General features: G+C 42.1%; 1 protein-coding gene across 1 annotated transcript in view; it reads right to left on the reverse strand.

The window, feature by feature from the left end:
* Window positions 1–3468: 3468 nt before the first annotated feature.
* The window catches only part of LOC124795333, a 340686-nt gene continuing 331677 nt past the window's right edge, over window positions 3469–12477 (reverse strand). Inside the window, exon 7 of the mRNA XM_047259314.1 lies at window positions 3469–3525. Within this exon, the coding sequence (XP_047115270.1) occupies window positions 3492–3525 (34 nt within the window). The 3' untranslated portion in view covers window positions 3469–3491. The remainder of the gene's footprint in view (window positions 3526–12477) is intronic.

The following is a 12477-nucleotide window of genomic DNA, read 5'->3' on the forward strand; positions in this document are numbered from 1 at the left end:
ACAACAAAAACGGTAGAAAATGATGGAAATTGCTTGTGGCTGTCTCTCATATGCATTCTTCTAAGTGAGTATAAAATCAGTCACTAGACTGAATCACCAACAAGGAATATTGTGTTTTCCTTTGTACGTTATCCTCACTACTAACCCTAATCTACCCTACTGCATAGCTCAAAGTTACCATTCTTGGACAATATTGCTAATAATTCTAATGTTAACAGGAACTGAATCGAATTTCAAGCAAATCAGCTCTAAGTCCTAAAATGTTAGTGAATGGAAGCTCATGGTGATTTAACATTCTGGTGGGACACACAGAAAGGGGAAAAGTTGTTAACAGATGTTAACAGATAGAGAGGGATGAGAACATGAATACAGAGAGTGAGAGGGGGAGAGAGAGGTGGGAGGAGCAGGAGGAGGAGAGGGAGGAGATGGGGTGGTGAGCTGGCATTGATGGAAAGAGAGATGGGGAGTGGGAGGAGGTGGCTAAAGAAAAGGGGAGGGAAAGATTAACAGAGAGAAGACTGAAGGAGATTAGGACATACGTCCAGTTCCCACATATATTTCACTATTGCAAAGCATTGGCAGATCTACTAGTTGCTGATAAAATTAAATCAGTTGTCCAATTAGACAGACCTTTTATCAGCCTCAAACAGTTCACTAAGAAGTTTGTGGATGCACATTACTGAAATTCAGACATTGTTGCAGGCTTTTGATTCTCAACATTTAACAACATATTATTCACAGGATGTGATTACAGGTGTCATTATATATCCCCACTGTAAGAGAGTGCTTTGGTTGCCTCTGCTTCAAATATGTCAGCAAACAAATGCTAAACCAGTTGTCTGAAAACAGGTGATTTACTGCCCATTTAGACCCTTAATTGACCTTATTAAATGTGCCAATGTGTAATGGCAAACATTTCATGAAGGGCAGAGTTTGAACTCAATGTCTCAGATGAAGAATGACTCAGGATCTGATATCATTCAGAAAATTCATTAAAGGAAATCTGTCATTGGGCCATTCTTATTCAAACTTTCTGGCAGCCATAAATGCTCAGCATTATTTACCCACTCTAACTATCATTACGAACAGCCAAATCACAGCAGTCATGCCAGACATAAGGTGTGAACAACTGTTCCTAGCAGTACTACTATCACAGCCTGCAGCCCATCACACTGCAAGCAATAATGGAGACATCATATGGCAATGTGACATATAACTATTATGAACATATTTTGAGAGATGAGACCAACATAGTGGCAGCTATCTCGCAAATACAGTACACTGGCATGGATGCCAATCCGGCCTCAACACCCGGTGTGGCAGAGGCACAGGGATCCCAACATGGGTCCAGGAGCTGTGACAGACATGGGAGGCACTGTGCGGGGCTCGACTGGGATTACCGACCAGAGAAGCGGGAAGCTGGAGACTGGGTTTCTACAGTGGACGGCAGCTCACGGATGCCGGATTCTGATGGCGTTGGTGGCTCACGCACATGTTTTCTGTTTTAGGTGGCTTGGTGCATTGGCGATGCAGCATGGCCATTTGAATTGGACGTGGCAGATGGTACGCATGACGTAGTCCACTGCTGGCAGTGGTGGGGGCGACCAGTGCGGCTATCCTGCCTGCCTGGGTGGGGTGGAGGGAGCTGCACATGGCAAAGCGATGACAGCAGGCTGCAGCTGTGCATCACCAGCAGCTACAGGTGTGGGCCCCATCTGACCACTGGCAGAGGGAGTGTTGTCTGTAATCAGATCTTCTGCTGTGTCAAAGAAATGCTTGGCTGCTGGAGCGGGCAAGATGTAAGCTGGTTTGACTTGGTCGGCTGGAGAGGTGGCTGCGGTCGTGGTACGTTCAGTATTGCTTGCACTTTCTACAGTAGTGGTGCTGATCCAGTGGGGTAATTAAATGGCCAAGGAACACGATTTCCATCACACCGAATTTGCATTTCGCTGTATTAATAACGATGTCGGCTTCACTCAGGTGGTGGCGGTGGAGCTCAGGTGACTTGGAATACACCAGGATGTCGACGATGTACGTGAAACAAAATGGCAAGCCTCACAAGATGGCATTCAGGAACTGCTGCCGAGCCTGGGCAGCATTCTGAAGACCAAAAGTCATAAACACTCTTTTGAAAAGCCTGAAGGGCGTTACAACAGCTGTTTTTTCAATGTCTTCGGGCACCACCAGAATTTAGGTGTATGCCTTTGCACAGTCTATCTTGCTGAACACAGCACAGCCCGTCAAAGCATAGCTGAAGTCTTGAACGTGTCTGACTGGGTATTGGTCCGGCACTGTTCGCTAATTGGGGGCACAATAGTCCCCACACGGGTGCCACGAATTGTCTTTTATTGCTACTAAATGTAATGCCGATGACCATGGGCTGCTTGATGGTCGCACGATGCCTTGCCACAGCATGGCCTCGAACTCAGCCTTTGCTGTTGCAAGTCTATCATGCACAACTCAACATGGGCAACACGATGTAGGGGGTCTGGGTGTGCTTATTATGTGGTGCTCTGTCAAATGTTTAATGTCTCTCGGTGTGCTGGCTGGGCGGGTGAGGTCAGGGAATTTTTCAAGGATGTCAGAGTAAGGAGCAGGGTACTTACTTTAACACTGTTCAATGCAGCCTGCTGGTGCTGTCCCGCTATCTTTAAATTTGTTGTTGAGTTGATAAGCTGGCCATTTGCAATGTTGGCTAGCAGCCCGTAGTGGCCGAGAAAGTCTGTGCCCAGGATCAGCTCACTGACGTCGGCCACAGTAAAAGTCCAAGAGAATGTGCGGCATAGACCTAGATCTAAATTGCAGCTGTGTGTGCCATAAGTTTTAGTTGCTGAATTGTTCACCATTGTGAGAGAGAGTGCCTCGACCTGCCTGCAGTCTTGTAACGTAGAACGAGGGAATATCGAAAGGATCAAACCCGTGTCGACAAGGTACCTCATGCCCACACCCCTTTCCATGACAAACAGATGCTTCGATATCATACTGCAGCCAGATGTGCCTAGGTCCAGTCACAGCTGGCATTTGGGTGTGAGCAAGGAGCCTGGCTCCTGGTTGCTTCGTTGCCGAAACGGCACGGTACCAGCAGTCGGCACTTTGTGCATGCTCTGATGTCCAGAGGGTACCGTTGGAGCAGCTGTTGCTGCATTGCTGGCTGCACAAGCTGCGCCACCTGTATCCTGGTCTGCTGCCGGTGCAATGCATGCTGCCTCCTTGCTGTAACCGCGCCAACCGGTTGACTTGTGAGGACAGAGCTGCCACCTGAGCGGCCAAATTTTGCACTAGCTGTTGCAGGTTGGCATCTGATTTTAGTGCAGAAGGCATGTGCCACCATGGATGTGAGGGGACGGTGTCATAAGTTGCTGAGGCCACCGTGGTAGGCAGCACTGTCAGTGCATCGTGCATCTGGTCGGCGAAGTTAGCAATGGCGTCCAGCTGCATCTCCATCTGTGCTGCAATCACTGCCTGCACCTGAGCTGGGAGGCTGCACAAGACTATGGGAGCTGGAAACAGTGAATGGAAATGTATCTGAAAATGAAGAAACAGTATACAGTGGCACCAAGAGTGAAAATGGGCACAGAGAAATCAAACACTTGGGAATAAGAGAATCTGGTTACAATGAACTACATATTGAGCAATTTCAAACAAGCATCTGGAATTAGAGGGTGATACAGGAACTTAATTTGAGATAATGAAAAAGTTCTCACAATTATATTCAAATGAATTGACAGCACTGCAAATTGCATGCAGAAATAAACTGGACAAACTGATGTTAAAAGACTGTAGTAACATGGCAACACCTTCACTGTTGCTGAAAAAACAATGAATGAATTAAAATTAACAAGTGCAAGCGAGATGAAAAAGTTACTGTTAAACTACATACTGAAAAACTTGCCAGAATCTTTGAACTATTTTGGGGACTTGATCAATGTTTTGAAAGAAGATGATCAGACAGACACAATGTTAAAAGCAGAATTCAAATGATGGATTTCAAAGACAGGGATGGAAGTGAAGGTGGAAAATACAATGCATTTCACCATAAAAGAAAACTAGTGTGAGCTTCCAGGAGCAGGTATGTTATGGATGTGACAAACCTGGACATTTTGAGAGGAACTGTTGCCAGTCAGAAACCAGAAGAGATTTATGGACATGTGGTGGACATCTTCCAGGAAGCAGTCATGGTATTTAGTAATGTGAGCCAAGCGAGCAGAGTAGTGGGGCTAACAACAACTGGTCATGTGGTGGAAGTGAACAGTACTGATCAAGAGGCAGCCGTCATCTAGGATGCCACAGAAATCAGCTAAACAAAAATGGCATTAGCAGCTTTATAACAGAGATAAAACCTATGACAACTTGTAATCATGATGAGGCAGGTAACAGTGTACAGATTAACTGGTGTTTCACAAATCGTGTTGTTAATAATGACAATTACTTTCCTGAGTGCATAACTTTAAAAGAGCCTGTGAATGTAAAAACTTTGGATTGTAATGTTTTGCAAGCTACAAAAATAGGAAATATAATGCCTTTTCCAGTTTATGATGACATGATTCCAATTGAAATGAAAAATGTATTTTACATCAAAGAAATTTGATATGAAATGCTAAAGTAATAGCATGTGGAGATTTCCACTGTGATATCTATCACTGACATGCTGTGAGTGCTTTGTCTGTGACCTGACCAGGTTCTTATTATCCATGGTGAACAGCCATGTGTTTTTTATTAGTGTATATACTCATCCAAATAGTATAAGGCTACTGTACTGTGTCATATCTCATTTATATCATACCCACAGCATATTTGACTTCCAGACTGGTGACCCAGACAATTTGTGATGGCTGCATATGACGTAAGTTTTGCAAAGACACATTTACTGCCCTATGGCAACATGATCCTTGTGTAACCATTGTGTGCTTAATATGTCAGCATAGTTGTGATGTTCCAGGATTTTCTAAAATATTTTCTCTACCAGCTTGCTGAAAGTTGTGATTAGGGTAATGGGTCTGTAGTTCTGTACATGCTTTATTTCCCCCTTTTTGTGTATTGGTTTCACCACAAACAGTTTCAACTTATCAGGGAACACACCATCTTCAAGAACACAGTTTATTACATGAACTAGTGGTTTTATAATTTCATGTTATCAATAAGCTCCAGAATATCATATACGCCTACTACAGGTAGTGTACTGCAGTTGTGTTTGTTACTTGACTCAAATGAGTGCTGTATATCCTGTTTCACATTCGCCTTCCCTTTTTACCGTAATCTACCATACAATTTTATCCTGCCAATATATACTCAACAATACGTAACTTACTTCCAAACCATAACCTAAAAAATTATTTTACCACTTTCAACACTACCGCTGCTATAAAATCCACCATTCCCAGTTTACAAACATTTTTCATGTAACCTCATGAATATTATTTCACAGCTTCAGTTCCTTTCACCTGTTAAACAACCATTTCGGTTAGTTCTAACAACTTTCGCTTTATTCCCATTCCCGTTTTTCCCACATCACCAATCACTTTTTAGCAACTTCCCACAGGTTTTAACGTTATTATTTCTTCGTCAGACGATTGTTAGCATCATTTTCATAATCTGCCACAACATAACCAGTTCTTTTTAATACATTTCCTGAATTTCTCCACCCTTTAACGTTATTTGAAGGCAACACAACTACCTAACCTTTGTGCACATCATTGTTTACCAACCTAAGTTCACCACAGGATCCACACAGCTAAGCTTTAACCAACACTTTTTCGACTTTTTTCACACCAGAACTCCAGTTGCATTCTAGTTCACCTTTATCTCTCCCCATATATTTTTATTTTTATTTTCATTTTAGCCTCATATTACACTTTCCACTTTTTAAATACCATGTCACCCTCACAACATCCCCACAACAACCCCATTAAGTTTTATTTACATTCCCTCCACAAACATGCCTTCACTGTAGCCAAATTACGCTCCCATATTATATTTACTCAGGCTTGTCTGACATTTGGCATTACCCCCAAAGGCCTCACACTTAAAGTTCCCATCTCTGGCTGTAACCCTTCTTTCCATCAGTCCCTATACCAGTTCCAAACCGAACAATCCATAGCCCTCACCCGCTTAATCCTTCACCTACTCATCAACTGAGCCAATGAACACACCCGTAAGCTCCTATCCCTAGTCAAACTCCTCAATCTTTCCTCTCCCACATTCACACTGGCTGTTCAGAGCATCCTCCTATAGGCCAACTGCAAATTAGAATAGCATGCCACCCACCACCTCAAAAAAATATCCAATCTCCTGGTTTTCCACCTCGGGAAAAGGAAACTCACTCACGCTCCACAACCTTTCCATGAAACCTCGACCTCCTCTCATTGCACACAGACCCAGTCTCTCCCATCTACTCAATCTCCCACTTCCAGCTCCACTTACCCCAGAACCTCAAAATTCTAATCAACACAATATAGAACCACAACACCCCAATTTAGTAGTTAACTTTTCCTCCAAACCTCTCTCCCAATCCGAAACCTATCCAAAGGCCTCACCTTCAGAACTACTCCCAGATTCAACCAAACAGCCCTCATCAAAGATTTACTGTCCTACACTCGTAGTCTCTGCTGCAAATATCACTTTGCCATGAACAAAAATAATTCTAATCTGACTCCTAATGATCCAACTCTTCAAGACACTATCCAACAGTTCCGTCCTCCGTCACAGTGGGACCCACCTCCTCTTCCTCAAAATCACCCTCTCGAAAGCTTCGAGGAATTTCTCACTTCCAGCCTTGCCTCTCAATCTTTCTTGAAAAACATTAATCCTACTCCCAACATCACCACAGCTGAAGCCCAGGCTATCCGTGATCTGAAGACTGACTGATTCATCATCAATCTTCCGGCTGACAAGAGTTCCACGACTGTAATACTTGATCATCGAGAGTATGTGGCTGAGGGACTGCATCAGCTTTCAGACAACACTACATACAAAGTTTGCCAATGTAATCCCATTCAAGGAATCCTCAGAACCTTAGGCCCCCTACAAAACCTTTCACATGACTCCATCAGCCTCCTGACCCCACTGACACCCCACACTCCTACTTTCTACCTACTTCCTAAAATTCACAAACCCAAACATCCTGGATGCCCCATTGTAGCTGGTTACCAAGCCCCCAAAGAATGTATCTCTGCCTACATAGAGCAACACCTTCAACCCATTACATGCGGTCTCCAATCCTTCATCAAAGACACCAACCACTTTCTCAAACGCCTGGAATCCTTACCCAATCTGTTACCCCCAGAAACCATCCTTGTAACTATTGATGCCACTTCCTTATACACAAATATCCCGCACATCAGGGCCTTGCTGCGATGAAGCATTTCCTTTCACGCCGATCACCTGCTACCGTACCCGAAACCTCTTTCCTCATTACCTTAGCCAGCTTCATCCTAACCCACAACTTCTTCACTTTTGAAGGCCAGACATACCAACAATTAAAGGGAACAGCCATGGGTACCAGGATGGCACCCTCGTATGCCAACCTATTTATGGGTCGCTTAGAGGAAGCCTTCTTGGTTACCCAAGCCTGCCAACTCAAAGTTTGGTACAGATTTATTGATGACGTCTTCATGATCTGGACTCACAATGAAGAAGAACTCCAGAATTTCCTCTCCAACCTCAACTTTTTTGGTTCCATCAGATTGACCTGGTCCTATTCCAAATCCCATGGCACTTTCCTCGATGTTGACCTCCATCTGTCCAATGGCCAGCTTCACACATCCGTCCACATCAAACCCACTAGCAAACAACAGTACCTCCATTATGACAGCTGCCACCCATTCCATATCAAACGGTCCCTTCCCTACAGCTTAGGTCTTCATGGCAAACAAATCTGCTCCAGTCCTGAATCCCTGAACCATTACACCAATATCCTGAAAACAGCTTTCGTATCCCGCAACTACCCTCCCAACCTGGTACAGAAGCAAATAGCTAGAGCCATCCCCTCAAACCCAGAACCTCCCACAGAAGAACCCCAAAAGTGCCCCACTTGTGACAGGATACTTTCTGGGACTGGATCAGACTCTGAATGAAATGAGATCCCTCCTTCATGAAATCCTTCCCACTCCACCAAGAGTGTCTTTCCGTCGTCCACCTAACTTTTGTAACCTCCTGGTACATCCCTATGAAATCCCCAAACCACATTCCATACCCTCTGGCTCCTACCCTTGTAAGCACCCCCGGTGTAAAACCTGTCCCATGCACCCTCCCACCACCACCTACTCCAGTCCTGTAACCCGGAAGGTGTACACGATCAAAGGCAGAGCCACGTGTGAAAGCACCCACGTGATTTACCACATGACATGCTTACACTGTCAAGCCTTCTATGTGGGAATGACCAGCAACAAACTGTCCATTCGCATGAATGGACACAGGCAGACAGTGTTTGTTGGTAATGAGGATCACCCTCATGGCTAAACATGCCTTGGTGCACATCCAGCACATCTTGGCACAGTGATACACCATCCAAGTTATCTGGATACATCCCACTGCCACCAACCAATCAAAACTCCGGAGATGGGAACTTGCCCTTCAATATATTCTCTCTTCCCGTTATTACCCCCCAGGCCTCAACCTCCGCTAATTTCAAGTTGCTGCCCCTCGTACCTCACCTGTCATTCAACAGCATCTTTGCCTTTGTAGTTCCGCCTCAACTGACATCTCTGCCCAACCTCTTTGCATTTACATATGTCTGCCTGTGTCTGCGTATGTGTGGATGGATATGTGTGTGTGTGTGTGTGTGTGTGTGTGTGTGTGTGTGTGTGTGTGTGTGTGTGTGAGTGTATACCTGTCCTTTTTTCCCCCTAAGGTAAGTCTTTCTGCTCCCGGGATTGGAATGACTTCTTACCCTCTCCCTTAAAACTCACATCCTTTCGTCTTTCCCTCTCCTTCCCTCTTCCCTGATGAGGCAACAGTTTGTTGCGAAAGCTTGAATTTTGTGTGTATGTTTGCGTGTCTGTCGACCTGCCAGCACTTTCATTTGGTAAGTCACATCATCTTTGTTTTTAGATATATATATATTATTTTAGGGAAACATTTCACGTGGGAAAAATATATTTAAAAAGAAAGATTTGCGAAAGCTAGAATTTTGTGTGTATGTATGTGTCTGTTTGTGTTTCTATCGACCTGCCAGCGCTTTCGTATGGTAAGTCACTTCATCTTTGTTTTTAAATATATATATAATTTTACATTTCAAAACTTTAATGCCAGTTGCCAACCTTTGCGTAATGTTGAAATCTTATCAAGTTCTGACAGAATATTTATGCAAACAGCCAAAAATCATATAAACATTCATGTAAACATACACCTACCATGTATCTGTATACTTGAGACTGTCATGTATGCAAAAACATGTATGTTACAAAACAAAAATGTATTTATTCAAAAAGAAACTGTTCATGGATACCAAGCAAGATCAAATACTGACATACACAGAAATCATTTACACCACCCTGTGCAAGAAAGGTGTTCATCACTGAAGATCACAATAGTTTAATAGGCCACCAGGTCACTTAATGGTCATTAACAAACTAAATATCTTCAAAAGAAGTCTGAACTTTATATCTTCCAGAAAACCCTTTTTTACTCAGAATTACAGCATCTTGAAAGCTGAATATGTAAATATACTGCACTTCTGATCCCAAGATACTCTCTCCTTGCGCATAGAAAAATGAGAGTGTAAAATCATCAAAATGCACTGAGTGTATTGTATTGAATTGTATTATATATTAAACATATCTCACATAACAAAAGAAAATTATGCAAAATGCTGACGTTGAGAATTTCTTTATTGTAACCTCTGTAGCTCTATTTCTTCCTGAAAATTGTTTTTACTGCATATTACAGAATCTTGCAAACTGAAGTTTGTAAACATACTGCACACCTGACCCCAATAAGCTCTCTCTGTAAAATATTTACATACAAGTATTATAAAAATAACAGTGTAAAAGTGCCAAATTGCATTAAATGTATTGTATTGTTTTGTATCATATATTAAACACAGCTTAGTTAACAAAAGGAAAATATGTAAAATACCTGTGTAACATATTTCCTGTGTTTAAAATATGTTTATACTCATACAGATATCATAAAAATGACCCTAGCAAATAACAATGTTTATATTAATAAAATTTGCCCAACATCTATGGTGTAATACACATGCCTCAAAAATATCAGGACATAAATAAATAAATAATATTTTTTTTGTAGGCAGTACTTCATTATAGTTGACTGTCTCATCTGCAAGAGCTCTGAGGATACTATGTACCATCCTTCTTGTAAACAGGTGTGACCTGTGCTTTCTTCCAACAACTGGGTATAGTTTTTTGTTTGAGGGAACTGTGATATATCATAGCTAAAAGGGGGCTCCACTCAGCCACAAATTCAGTACAAAATCTGCTAGAGGTTTATGGTATTCCAAATGATTACTTTATTTACATTGTGAACAAAATTTCCTTGTATGAAAGTCAGTAATTACTAAGTAATTAGGTGTTGTCATGATTAGCAAATGCATAGTAAGCTGACAGTATGTTAATCAGAGTTATTACTGGTTTCAAACTTTATAAAAACATTATTTCTGGTGTCACCTTCACTATTTGATTATTTGTAACTCAATGATTCTAACTGCAACCAAATGAATTGATTATACACCTTCCTAGAAATGGATGGATCTAATACTGAAAATTACTTTGACATGATGTCAATGAAAATTACATTTTGGTATTCAAAAGGTGAAATCACCTACAAAGAAATTTGTGGTAAGGTCTCATGAGCCCAAATTGCTGAGGTCATTGGTCCCTAAGCCTACACACTACTTAATCTAACTTAAACTAACTTACGCTAAGGACAACACACACACGCATGCCCAAGGGAGGACTCAAACTTCCAACAGGGGGAGCTGCAGTGACCATGACAAGAAGCCTCAGACTGCATGGCTACCCAATGTGGCTACCTATAAGTGTCCTACCTAATGATATAACAGTTAATTAAGCAACCTGAATTAGCTATATTGTTGTGTGAAAGATAAATTAGATTAGTTCTTGGAATCATATAAAGAATGATCTCTTATGTTTCAGGTTCCATTGGGCCCTGAAGCTTTGTTCAGTTTCACCAATTTCTTGTATCATATGGATACACTTCATTATACCACAGTGCCCACTACTTTCATGTTTGTATTTAATTGAAGTGTCAATGTGTTTCTTTGTCCAGTGTAATTTTTAACTTCTCCAATCTTGCCTAGGACTTCCAAACAAAATCCCTTTGTGTACTTTAAGATACTGCTCAAAGACTTCCTTCTGCTTTTTACATAAATAACTCTTGTCTAATTTCCAATTCTTATCATGGATTTGGTTTCTCTTAGTACTGTTAGTAATTTTCAAAATTTCTCTTTCATATTTCCCTTTAATTACATAATTTTGAATCCCCTTTCTCATTCCCCATTATTGTTTACTGAATTGTCCTCCACAAGTAAACTTGAAACAGCAACAGCAATGACATTATCCATTCCTTGAAAGGGCCTCAACAAAAAAGAACTGTAGGATACTTTATTGATTTTTACAGTAAATATTTTTTTATACATTTGCTTTAGTAGATGTCAAAACATCAGTTCATAATTATTATAACCACCTATGTAATAGGTAGTATTTCCACCTTTGGCATGGATAAGAGCAGCAACTCATCATGGCATGGAAGCAATGAGGCCATGGCAAGATGTTGGAGGGAGTTGGCACCACATCTGCATGCACAAGTCACCTAGTTCTAATAAATCCTGGGGAGGAGGGTGATGAACTGTGATGTCATATTCAGTCACATCTCAGATGTGTTTGACTGGGTTTAGATTTAGTGAGTTGGTGGGAGCCAGTACATTAATTGCAATTCACCACTGTGTCCCTCAAACCATTCCATCACACTCCTGGCCTTGTGACATGGCACACTATCTTACTGAAAAATGCTGCTGGTGTCATGAAACATGTTCAACACTAAGGGGTGTATGTGGTCTGCAACCTGTGCACGATTCTCCTTTTTCCTTCGTGGTGCCTTGCATGAGCTCCACAGGACCTACAGATGGTCACATGAATGTTCCATAGGACATAATGGAGCTGCCGCCAGCTTGTTTCCATCCCACAATATATACATCAAGGAGCTGTTACCCTGGGAGATGACTTATTCAACATGGTGAAGAAAGTATCAGGCTTCATCAGACCACATAATGCTCTGCCACTGCTCCAATGTTGAGTGCCAATGGTCATGTGCCAATTTCAGTTGTAGTTGCTAATGTGGTGTTAACATTGTCACATGCATAGGTTGTCAGATGAGGAGGCCCATCATTAGGAGTGTTCACCGTACTGTGTGCCCAGTCACACTTCTTCTCTGCCCAGCATTAAAGTCTCATGTTAGTTCTACCACAGTTTGTCCTGTTTTACCAGCTTGCTGAGCCTA

The sequence above is a fragment of the Schistocerca piceifrons genome, chromosome 4, assembly GCF_021461385.2.
Source record: "Schistocerca piceifrons isolate TAMUIC-IGC-003096 chromosome 4, iqSchPice1.1, whole genome shotgun sequence".
NCBI classification, from domain to species: domain Eukaryota; kingdom Metazoa; phylum Arthropoda; class Insecta; order Orthoptera; family Acrididae; genus Schistocerca; species Schistocerca piceifrons.